This window comes from Dermacentor albipictus, chromosome 2 (assembly GCF_038994185.2).
Source record: "Dermacentor albipictus isolate Rhodes 1998 colony chromosome 2, USDA_Dalb.pri_finalv2, whole genome shotgun sequence".
Lineage (NCBI taxonomy): Eukaryota > Metazoa > Arthropoda > Arachnida > Ixodida > Ixodidae > Dermacentor > Dermacentor albipictus.
The window spans coordinates 42,239,198-42,252,142 of NC_091822.1; the positions used below are offsets into that span (position 1 = coordinate 42,239,198).

Sequence of the window (12,945 nt, forward strand, 5' to 3'; positions counted from 1 at the left end):
ATCAATCTCAAGAAACATCGTTGCACTCTGAGTGGCATATCACTTATGCCTTTCTTTGATATGTTTATCAGTGGACTGTGGTCACTCTCGAGGATGAGGGGCCGGCCATAAACGAAGTGATTGAAATTTTCGCAATCGAAAGATAAAGCCAACGCCTCTTTTTCAATCTGCGAATATCTTTGTTCCGATTCTGTCAAAGCTCTTGACGCGTAGGCGACCGGCTCCCAGCAGTCCCCATGACGTTGCAGAAGCGCCGCACCAACAACACTCTGAGAGGCATCGGCAGTTACTTTTGTCTCAAGACTCGGATCAAATATAGCAAGCAATGCTGCATTACTTAAGTCCCGACATATAGCCTGCCATTCCTTTTCGTGGGTTGGTGTCCAATCAAAGATGACGCCTTGTTTGACGAGAGATCGTAAAGTAGACGTGCGCTGCGAGAGTGACGGTAGGTTAACGACTCCCAGCAGTCTTTGTACCGCCGATTTGTCCTGAGGTTTTGGCATTTTTAAAGACCGTCAACGAGATCTGGATTTGGCCTAATGCCCTTGTCGCTAATGATGTCACCCAGGAAGAGTACTTCTTGCAGGCCAAAGCGACACTTGGATGCATTGAAGGTAAGGCCTGCCTTTTCAGCTGCTTCTAATACTCTGCGCAGCCTCTCATCGTGTTCAGCCCTGGTCCCTGCCCAGATTAGCGCATCGTCTAGGTACACGCGTACACCTGGCAGGCCATCAAAAACCTCGTTAAGGGCTTTTTGAAACACTTCGCTAGCCGAAGCTATACCGAACGGTAGCCGAAGAAAGCGATAGCGGCCGAAGGGTGTCGCGAATGTGCATATCTTCGATGACTGTTCGTCTAATGCGATTTGATGAAATCCCGCATTTGCGTCGAGACGCGAAAAAAACTTCGCGCCTGCTAAGTCTGCCTCAATATCCTCTCTGCGCGGCATTTGGTAGTGCTCCCTCTTGATGTTTTCGTTGATGCGTTTTGGGTCCATGCAGACTCGCAATTTGCCGTCTTTCTTTAGTACAATGACAAGGGGGCTTACCCAATCTGTGGGGCTGCTGACCTTCTGGATGATGCCTTCCTTTTCCATTCTGCCTAGTTCAGTACGGAGAGGCTCTCGCAGGGATAGGGGCACTCTTCTAGCTGGCTGGACGACTGGCATGGCATCCTTGTGCAGCGCAATCTTGTATTCACGCGGAGCGCGCCCTGTTCCATAGAAAAGACGTGGGAACTCCTTCACAATAGCTTCGGTGTTGCTCGTCGTCACGCAGTCAACAGTGCGCTGTACGATTCCTAGCTTCTCGCTGGTTTCCAAGCCTGAGATAACGCTGTGGTTCTTCTTTACCACAAAAAAACTTGCGCACGCCTCGCGGTCGCCAATCTTGATTGGCGCTGAAAATTTCCCAGCATGCTTGATCATGTTGCCCCCATAGGATCTCAGAACGGCGCAATTTTTCAGCCGCCTTGCATAGGATGACAACCTTTTCCAAGGTCAGGTTTTTGTCCCTGAGCATCTTTTCTCAAAGACAATTTGGTCTCGTACCATATCGTCTGTCATGGTCCCAAAGTTGCAGTACTGCGCTTGTTCTTTTCAACTCGCGTAGAAACTGCTCAAAAGGCTCCGCCTCACCTTGACTACGAGAGCGGAAAACGTATCGCTCGTGGATTTCATTCTGATGCTCCCTGTTGTATTCTTCGAACTTGGCAATCACGGTATTGTACTCTTCCTTGTTCTCTTCTCCGCTGAACACAAAATTGTTGAAAACGTCCAAGGCTTCCTCCCCCGCCACGCTGAGGAGCAGGGCCGTCTTCGCCGCTTCCGACCTTGGATTGGCTTTGCATACCATCGCTTGCACAAAAAACTGGAACTGCTGACGAAACCGCTTCCAGTTCCTTCCGCCATCCGCTGTCAAGCGTAGCGGTTCAGGTTGCCTCAGGTGCTCCATGTGATTGCTTCTCACGTTCACCTATCCAAGGTACCATTCGCTTGAGCTGGTAGCCTTGCATTCCACTTATGACACCATGTTTCGTTCTCGTGTGCAACGAACAGACTGGACAGCTGGGTTGTCAAGAAGCAAAATCACCCGCGGCCTTTATTCTGCATCGTTATTTATAGTCGAAGGTGAAAAGGGTTAGTAACAGTGGGGGGCGGGTATATGCACGTGGCAATCGTGCATGTAGACAGCACATGCGCTTTCATCAGATATGATACATCATCAGCGCAAGATACATCGAGCACGGCCGCTAGATAAAGGAGAAACCTTTCCATCGGCATTGTCTCGAGTTTGTCAGTTTGCTCGGTGGCGTGGTTAGCAGCATCCGCCTGGCATTGCGGCTTGCGATTCTTCAATATTGCTTCAAAAAGAAATCGGTCCGTGACATAGGGCAATGAATGGATCATGCCCCCTTAAGCAATAGCTCCTACAGCCCGTAAACGCAGCCTCCCCATTACGACGACAGAAGTGAAATTTTGCGCTGGAATGACGAGCAGGAACGGAGCCAGCTGTGGCAGAAGACCACGACGACGACGATCGCGGGAGCAGGCGCAAGAGCGCGTTCGCGTGGTGGCACCGGGCGGCGCCAATGAGCCAGCTGCGGAAGAAGACGACGTCATATGACGACGTCGCTGGAGCCATTGCTGATGGTGATATTTTTAGAGCTCCGACCACGACGGCACAGGGTCCGCTTAAACAGCTTCGCTGTAAAACACTTCTCAACATGCCCGCGCCGTGTTTCGTGTTTAAAAAGCATTTCCTGTTTAAAAATTTCCTTTAGTAAAGGCAAGTTTTCGTATACAAGTCTCATAGTGGCGTTTATTGTGGCCAAATGTGTAAGGTGTGGAAATGCAAATGCTTTCACACGGTGCATATGGTTCGCATGCAAGCTAATGGCGCTGGTCGACCGGGCAATCCGGGTGCGAGGCTAGTATTCTGGTCTATACTCTCCACTGGGGAGTGCTTTCCAGCGGGCGTAAACGCTGCTCCGTAAAACCGCTGGCCGCCTCAGCATTGTGCGCATGCGCAGTCGTGTCTCCGCTCGCCCGCTCCGCTCCGCTGGCCGTAAACCCGCTGGGCTAAAACTCTCTAGTGTCGGCGTGAAGTTTCGTATGAGTGAAAGCTTGCGAGGGTGAGCTGGCGAACTCGACTCAAATTTCGCGTGCGCAAGCGAGGAATGCGGCCCGGATGCGTGCCCTCTCCTGTTGCGCGCGAGAAGCGTCAAGCGAGAAAGGAGGGACTTTCCTCCCCGGTAGCTGCTACGGGTCTCGTGATGTCCTCCTTGCCCGCCGCTCCGTGTAGAGTGGAGACATTGCGGCGTCTACTACGGCGTTAGCCACGCGAATCGCGCACGCCGTATTAGACGCCTGTAGCGGACGCCGTATAGGGACGCGTTGCCGGCACTCGTGTGTCTTGAGTGCAATCTGCGACGTGGCTAATGCACACGTCCACGTAGGCCTCATCTGCAAAGAGATATGCCATATTTGCAGAATGCGCGTAGAGCCGGTAGCTTAGTATGCGCTCTGCTTTCGATGTTTCGTTCGTGCTGAAGCGACAGGTGCACGCAGGTCCATTGGCTGTGGCTACTTCTGCCATACGAAACTCCAGCGTTTTCACGGATAGTTTGGGCGGTCATCGAGCGAGGTGTGTTCATGTTTACCTGTGCCCGCGCGACACCGTGCAGGTTAACTTATTGCACATTCGGCTGGTCGTTTCTGAGCACTCTAGAGCGCTCCCGCGAGCGGCGTTCGGCTACTTGAAAGAGGGTGCTTCTCGATCGCTCTCCTTCTCTTCTTTCTTTAATCTTTCCGTCCCCATTTCCCTTTCCCCAGTGTAGGGTAGCCAACCGGGCTCAGTCCTGGTTAACCTCCCTACCTTTCATTTATCATTTGCTCTCTCTCTCTCTCTCCATCTTGACGCGCTCTGACGCGCTCCGTGCCCTGTCGTCAGAGCAGTCGTCGAGCTTGAAGTGTTTTCCGCAGCGTCATCACAGCACAGCATCACTGCTGTTGGCGACAGTTCGTTTGCAGTTTGGAGCATGCCAATGTCAATTTTGGTGGAATAACGAAATTTACAGGGAACTTCGCAACCACAATGAAATATAAAGGACCAACATGAAAAGAACATTAAAGTATGTCAAGAGGCTGCATCGCACATTTTGTTCTGTGTAAAGGCAAGAGCAATAATGGCACTATCATCGAACAGCATATTCCCGTGCCAACGCTGATAACTGCAATGTTATTAAATAATGTGGTCCAATCAACGCGGTAACACACTTTCTGGTTCACCATATGTCACTGCAGATGCAAGGAGGCGCGATCAACCCCGAAATGGTGACACGTAAAGCTATTCCAATCTGTTTTTATCACAACAGCACTCATATAGACCCTGTAGCCACAACGGGGCCGTCGATGTTCCTGTGATGCTTCCAGATAAATTCCAGGAGTGATACCGACGTCGCCATGCACTGTATGCTGTAAAGTGCATGCTAGGATGAGCCGACGATGCCATTTGACGAACTCAAGATGTATTTAAGTACATTCTAATTACAACCTCCCAAGTGTCCGTGCGTGCGCCGGCCACTTGCAAGAAGCGCTGAAAAGTCCACTCTCGTGAGTGCAAAACTTCATGAGGGAGGCATGTTGGCTTGGTGTGCAGCATGTGAACGGCTGTGCTCTTTCATTTTTTTTTAGAAAGAATTCGTTCCCTGATCACGGCCACTTCTGGCGCACACGTCGCACAGTCATTGTGGCGTAGCATGGCACAACTTCCTCCAAATTTTTGTTTGTGGTGCAGTATGGTACAGGAATTTGGCTTTCTGTCAAGATGATGCAATCGAAAAAGGAGTCCACCCTTGCAATAATGTTATGAACTACCATGTACTTCCAGTGCTTTTCAAGTGTGTAAAGGTGCTGCACAACTTTGTTGCGCCATTGGAGAATAGAAAAAGGCCGTTGTTGAAACTAATTCTTGCACCCTCACTGCCAACGCAACATCACGTACACTTTGTGTAGATTACACAAATGCATGCCAAAGCTATAAGTTCCATGGATCAGAAGTTTACGTCCGAGCAGCTAAATGCTGTCACCATTGCTTTCTGCGCTCACGCTGAAATGAAATACTAATGAGGTGTCGTGCACTCATGGTCGTTTACAGTGCATTCTACGAGCATAACATGTCGAAAAAGTAAACCGCACCTCGATGGAAGGACACAAATGTGTGGTCGCGTCAGACAGAGGAGAAATCTCATGTCATATTAAGGACTTCCAAAACAAATAAATCACGATGTGTCCCAATGTAACACACGTAGGAAACACTATGGAAGTACTCGACAACAAACTAAAAGAAACATGACGAATATGGCCAATCGTTCAAAGAGGACGCATTCTATTAAAAGAATTGTCGCATGAAACGATTTAGGCAAACATAGTAACAGCACAGGCCACAGAACATGTTTTCCAGTGCATACAGAACAACAAATTGTTGCCACAAAAGTTGGAGTTCGTTCATTCACAACTTATGCTATCGAAACCTAAAGTTTGTGTTAAATAATTCACACGGACGTAAAGGACATTGACACTACGGATTGGCATATGAAGCGCATGCATGTTTGGTTTCGGTCATGAGTTAACATGACCTCGTAGGAGCACATGAAAATACACGATAATAAGAAGCTTTACTTTGTCAGCCATTCCACAAAACGAGACTTTCTCAGTCACAGTGATGCAGGCGACACTTTGAGATACACTTCATAGTGCAACATAGCTCCTAACATAACATTTAAGGAAATGTGGTGACCGGGAAATCGCAAAACGCACCTAAAAACAAAAAAAAAATACTTCATGCAATCCGCTCCACATTGCTTTGTTACACAATGCTTAGTTCTGTTGTAAATTTATTTTAGCAGTTGTGCAATACAAAAGAGGGAAATAAAATTTAAGAAGTTTATCAGCCTCTCAAACAAAGAACAATTGCGCAAGTTGTACTTTTTAACAAACACAAACCTAATAGTTAGAGTTTGCACAAATGTTGGAAATATGCTGCCTATTTAATATCGCACATCAGCAAGCTCACTGAATCTGCAGCAATGCTACGTACGCTGCACCGCATGTTTGAAGATCATTGTTATGTGGCATTCACACTCATGCCCACATAAGCGTGTTATGTTACGCGTTTTATGTCACAGTGAACTTCTTTCAGTGAAGCTTTCCGAAATTACATCTTAGCGGATTTGTCGTAAATTTTACTAGTAGTAAAGTTAATCACAGGTGCCATTTCTCTTGCAAGACCGCAATTTCACTTTCTCTGTTCAACACATTTCAATGCGATTGCTTTCACGGTTATCTCAGACAAGGCACTTGCACAGTTTGCATGTACTTTAAATGGAACCTCTGTTGTTTAAGTACATTAGGCTGTTTACATATCCAAATGCCGTTGACATACTGTTACCAGTGGGATGGAGTAATTGGCTTAGAAGCTCATCGCTAATTTTAAATTGCGAATAAACAAGACACCGAAACCAATACTGGTAGCTGCTTCATATGACATCGCTATGACTCGCAGATGTCAGATCCTACACTAACTCAACGTACATACCTACAACGCTTCTTAACACACTGCCTATTGTATATACGCTGAAAAAAATCCAAGCTGATGATGTGTCCTGATGACATAGGGAACGTTTGCACGTATTTGGAGTTAGTTATCATCGATTGCTCAAATAGAGTTAGCGCTGCAGGATCGTCATTTTCTTTTGGCCACTGTGCAAGGCAGCTGACATGCCCAAGCTCAACGTAGTGTGCTGCAGGTAGACGAAGAGAACCAGCAGTTGTGAAGTCTCTCAAAATGATGATTGCTGGCCATAGACTTGTGCGAAACGGACCTAGCTTCGTCGTTTGTCGCCTAAGTGGACGTGTTGTGTACGACGCCACAAACACGGAATGCCCAGTGTAGAGTTATACACCTGTGGACATGACCCGTGAGCATGCAACCAATATTTGAAGTTCCTGATAAGGAAAAGTAATCGATCGTTGTACACATCGTTTGGCATGAAAATTTAGAAGGCAAAAGGGAATGCATACTCAGAATTTCAATTTCAAAGTCAGTGGGCATAGAGAAATTGCTAAAGTTGCCCTTTCAGTGACAATTTTAAGTTGGCCGTGAGGTGCAGCTTCCACTTATATATATGGTGGAGGCTACAAAATGCTTCAACTATTTAAAGAAGAGGAAGTACGCAACACTTTGACATGTTTAGAAAGTTCTGCAAGATTGGAGGTTAGGAAAGTGTTACACATTCAGCTTGAGGTAATGCTTTTGCGTTAGAAAGAAGCAACCATGTGAGATTAAATCCATAAAAGAATACTGCTCCTCCACATACTGTGAACGTATGAGTCCCACTTTCATTTAGCAAAAATTGTTCTTGCTGTGTCATGCATTGTTAAAATTGCTTTTCGCAAAGCTTGCGTCTGTTTTTTAAGAAAGCTGTTGCTCCTCGAAAATTAGCAATTGCACACTAAATGACTCATATGAACACTTGCACTAGACCTCCTTCCTCTACAGTGGTGCAACAAAGTTGATACTAAGTTGAGAAGATGCTATCAGGGGAAATGCGACGCTGGACCCACTACCACAACATCACTGCTATGATACTACCGGAATGTCACTAGGCCGACAGCACAGCAACAATTGAATGACAGTTCTGGATGAAGCATTAATGACAAAAAAGAAACCATACGATGTACACGATGGTGGGGTGATGACGGCATTACGACCACTGCACACCAACCATGAAATGTTGATGCTATGTGGGAAATAATACGATGACATTGGCCTGACACACACAGTGAGGTGACATGATGATGTAATCAAGAACCTGGTATGCTGACAAAAACAGGATGACAATGGTGTCATCATGAGATCAAAGCCAATGATGCAGATGGTATTGTGCAATTCTGACTCAGAGATGCTGGCACAATGAGTGTAACGGCATGACTGATGAAATAATGACAGCTGATTTCACGGTACGACGACAATGGCATGGACCGCAGCACGATATGTAATGGCAAGGCAGTGAGAGTGATACTGAAAATTACGCAAAGACGGTGAAATTACAAGAAAGAAATCAAAACAGCATTAGGGGGATGAAGTAATGACAACATCGCAACGGCATGTTATAATGTCATTACGCTATGATGCTGGATCGTTGTAATGATGTGAAACCATTCTTACTGCTCTTCTTTTCGCACTGCTCATGGAAGAGGCATGGTGCATTACATCCATCTACTGCCAAGTGAAAGCGAGAACACTACAGGAACACATACCCACACTGCATGACACACAGCCACACATGTGCTGCGTTTCAGAGGCAGTAAACTGCTACCTGCAGCCAAAACACAGCACACAAGCAAAACGGAAGTACGTGTACCCACACTGCACGATACACAGCCACACAGGTGTTGGGTTTCAGAGGCAGTAAACTGATAGCTGCAGCCAAAACACAGCACACAAGCAAAACTCCCAGTACGTGTACCCGCACTGCACGACACACAGCCACACCGGTGTTGCGTCTCAGAGGCAGTAAACTGCTACCTGCAGCCAAAACACAGCACACAAGCGAAACTGCGAGTACGTGTACCCACACTGCACGACACACAGTCACACAGGTGTTGCGTCTCAGAGGAAGTCAACTGCTAGCTGCAGCCCAAGCACAGCGAAAGAGAAAAACTGGGAGTAACTGCAATCCCGCCACATGGACCACAGTGACGCACATGTGGCGCCATGCCGGAAGTAAGCTCATTGTGCATAACTTTTTAGTTGTCCAGTGCGTGACGTTGCACGCGACGGCAAGCTCGCTGAATGTGTAGCAAATGTGCATTGCTACTGATGCCACAAAGTGCTATTTGCCTGTCCCGTGTGGCCTTTATCCTTGCGAACAGCGCTATGCTGCCACAGGTCGGACCGGGGTCATCACTTGGCAAGACGTTTTCCTGGTTGTCGTCGTCGTTCTCCCGGCCATGTTGCTGTCGTCGTCAAGAAGCTGCTGGCTGGCGTGGAGACATAGGTTATGCAGCGCTGCACAAACCGCGACAATCTTTTCGGCTACAGCGGGGCAGTACTGCAGCGCGCGATAACGGTGCAAGCAGCGGAATCGACTCTTCATAAGGTCGATGCAGCACTTCACCACAGACCTCATTGACAAGTGGGCCTGGTTAAAACGGCCCTGCGGAGGCGATAGCGCCGGATACCCCGGAACCGGCGTGATGAGCCATGGCTCCAGTGGGTATACACTGTCGCCTGCAGAATAAATGTAGCGCAGGAATTGCGCCTGCAGAACAGACATTGACTGTGGTCCATAAGCGCGTTTATATTCATTTTCCGATGACGTCAGAGATGTTGCCGCTCCGCAAGAAACCTTGCTTGACTAGCGCTATCTCCGAGCTTGTACGCGGAAACGACACTCAGCGCTGTTCGGTGCCGACACGGACGATTGCGTCCGATACGGAGCGAGCGCAGCGGCAGACAGAGGGCTGGGAAAGCGATACGGTGGCTTCGCTACCGACAGCCGTTTAGAAGCCACCGGTAGCATAATAGCTTGTTATGTATTTATTACTTGAAACCTAATACCGATATAACACATAGCGTGTTATGTATTTATTACATCAAACCTAATATGCGTACGCAAGGAAACCGTGCACGCTGCATAGCACTACATTTATATTGCTCTATATATCCATTAAAGAACACACACAAAAGAATTAGGTGTATTAGTAAATTACTTCTTTGCAAAACGCAAAAAAAACACACACATTTCCGTCAGGAAAGTAGCTTTCCGTGGGACCGAGCAATACCGTTATGCGGAAAACCAGGCAGGTTGTCTTCGATGCGTGTTCACTAAAAAACTCTCGCTTAACTAAGACAAATGTGGCATCTACGTTGAAATATTTAAGTTGTCTTACGTCCTCAATATGTTAGCTTGTTATGAATAGTGTTGTACTCTCACATATTCCATTATGAATAGATAATTATTGCTTCCTTTTTTTAGAAACCAGCCTCTTGGCATGTAGGCGAACACTAAAATAGCTCAATTATGATTATTTAAGCTGATGATTAGATGATCAGTTAAGCTGTCCTACCAAAACAGCATATATTCGATAAAGGCACTCATATAGCGTTCATGCCTATTAACTAACTTGGCCATTTTGCCATTTGTGCATTTTAATTTGACCCTTAGAGCCACCGCGGTGGCGAAGTGGCTTTAGCATTACGCGGCTAAACTCGAGGGTGCATGAATAAAACCTTACCGCAGCAGCTTGATTTCCATGGGGTTTATATGCAAAACTGCTCTTTGACGTGTATTGGTTGCCGTTAAAGTACCCAATGTGCACAAGAGTAATCCGCAGTCTTCCGGCTGTGGCGTGCTTCATATTCGTATCGTGGTTTTAGCAGGCAAACTTGAGAATATAATTTTTTAAAGTTTCATGGCTTAAAGGAACTGACGACCGATTTTCATCGTACTCAGGTTTTTAGTACAACGGTAAGCTTACGGGTCACGGTGTCTAATTATGTAGTGGTAACGTGAAAAATGCCGTGGAACATTTTTATGAGAATTTCGCTATCTGCACTGAGGACGTAGTCGTTCATGGGCAGCATGCTGAAAAGAGTGAAGCGAGCGCGATAGCGATTACACGCTGGCATTCGTGGGACGCAGGCAAGTGCGGCCTTAGCTGTGAGGGAGTATGAGTTTGTTTGGTGATAATTCATGTTTTCCGAATTGGTAAATTATTTCGACTAGAATAGCTGGTTTCCTGTTGAACTCCTTTGGCAACTAACCAGTTAAGAGTGTACTTCAGCCAAGCGAAATTAAGTTCTGGAGGGCGAAAGAACACTTTTACACGTGATACGATATTCAGCGTGTTGCCATAGCCAAGCGTATACTAATATTGCAGTGCTGGTGCCCAAATACTGCAGAACGAGTCTACAAAATTTTGTATCTCGCAGGGAGACCACACTACTCTGGGTATTAACTCGCAAGCTCGCGACCGTACAACAGCATGAGCTCAGCCATGCATTCTGAAACAAGTGTGTCGCTTTTCTTTGCTTCGTAATATGCATAGCATAAAAATCAAGCTTTTAATAATATACGAGCTGACTGCTTAGGCAATGCCTATGCTGTACTTACATACAAAAATGCTGCTTACTTACAAAAATTCTCATGTAGTACATCTCAAGTAACACGATTTCACCGCAAAGTCCCGCCACTTACGGGATCTTGAGACTCCCTTTGTCGATGTACAATTAAAGTTACTCCTTAAATCAGCAAAAACATGCTGCTTTCATGGTCATATCATTGGCCATGCGATTCAGGTATGGTCATTTATTTCTATCAACGTCTGACAACATATACTCGCCAATTGTTTGTCCCTTTAGGAAATGGCACACGGAGGTGCAGTGCGCAAGTTGTACGGTATTTCTCTTCCAGCTTGTGACAATTTTGACTCCAACACATGACCTCCAGACAGCAAAGGCAGGATGATGTCCACTACCGAGTTAGTTGCTTTCCAATTCAGCGTTTAAGAAATGCATAGTGATGCTGAAATGCGTTTCATATAGCATAGTTCACTGCAACACGCCCTGCAAGTATATTACGAAATTTCTTTTAGGGAGCGCGAAATTTAGACTAAAACACGGAGAATGCAAGACGACAGAGATTATCCTTGTTAGTTTTTCTCATTTTGTCTTCGTCTAATGTTTCAGCCAACCACACACAAAAAAACGCAACACAATGAGCCAGTGAGCCCACTTACTATATTACGGCATTTCAGCACAATTGAAATGCATTTCTGCATTTCAATTGCAGGGTACGGTTACGTACCCTGCAATTGCCTGGAAGTGCGACAAGCTGTCAAAAATCTTTGAAAGCTGTCGTGTTCCATTCTTCTAGACGAAGCTTAAGCGTCCTCTAAATTTTTAGAAACATAATTGCAGAAAAAGTTACTTGTACTGTTTCATCCCTCGAGTTTATTCAGCTATGTAGGCTCCTACATTGTTGTTCAACCTTACACTGTTCCACTTGAGACAGCTTGCATTCAGGACATTGCACTCAGCTGCTTGGTGAAGTACCACAAAATAGAAGCATCTAAGAGTATAGAGGCATAGCAACATGTTGAAGAAGACAACCGAATTTCAAAACTGTGAACACTGTTGCTGGGAATACCACTGTGAAGAAAATATGTCTGAGAAGAGGCAATATTACTAAATTTAGCTTTATCTCAAGCTAACGCGTTGCAGCACCAATTGCTGATCCAGCTGTGAAGAAACATCAAACGCATGGCGTATACTTCCAAATCTGTAAGCACTATCAGTCAACAAAAAAATAAAAATAAACAACAGTTCAGCGCCACTTATCAGGTGGCAATGGATCGGGTAAGAGGCGGCATATAATTAATTGTTTGGCAAGTTATGACTGCCACGAGCATCGAGCGACACTCCTGTTTCTTGTGCAGCACTTCCAGTTCACCTCCTGAGATGACCACAAATGAAATTCAAAATAAATCAGGAAAGAAATACGAAAAATAGTGCAGTACGAAATTGATGCGTTTAATTTTGGAATGATATCAAAGCACAAGTTTAGTTGCAGATTTAGTTACTGAAGTGTCTAGAATAAGAATATAATTAGAAATCGCTGATTACCGAACACCAAAGCACATAATCGTATACTTTAAAGAACCGCCACGTAAGCACGACTTGCGCAAAATTCCTGGAATCCTGGAAGTAGAAACCGAAAGTAACGATGTCACTATTGACGTCAAGTACAAGAAGGTGTCATGTTGATGTACCGGCTAGTTAATGGAAAATAGTTGCCTGGCACAGACAACATCTGCCTAGCAGAGCGGACTTGACGTTACTCCCCTCCTCTCTCACTTCTTTCCCGGCGTCCACCTTC

The 12,945-nt window shown here is 46.0% G+C and overlaps 1 protein-coding gene across 2 annotated transcripts in view; it reads left to right on the forward strand.

The window, feature by feature from the left end:
• Positions 1–457: 457 nt before the first annotated feature.
• Positions 458–12,945, forward strand: part of LOC135912770 (uncharacterized) — a 48,212-nt gene continuing 35,724 nt past the window's right edge. The window contains exon 1 of one of the 2 annotated variants that reach the window (XR_010567768.2): positions 458–617. Coding sequence is in view for 1 of the 2 variants with exons in the window: in XM_065445305.2 (XP_065301377.1) it covers positions 543–617 (75 nt within the window). In the remaining variant the exon portion in view is untranslated. The remainder of the gene's footprint in view (positions 618–12,945) is intronic. The other variant, XM_065445305.2, reaches the window with a different exon arrangement.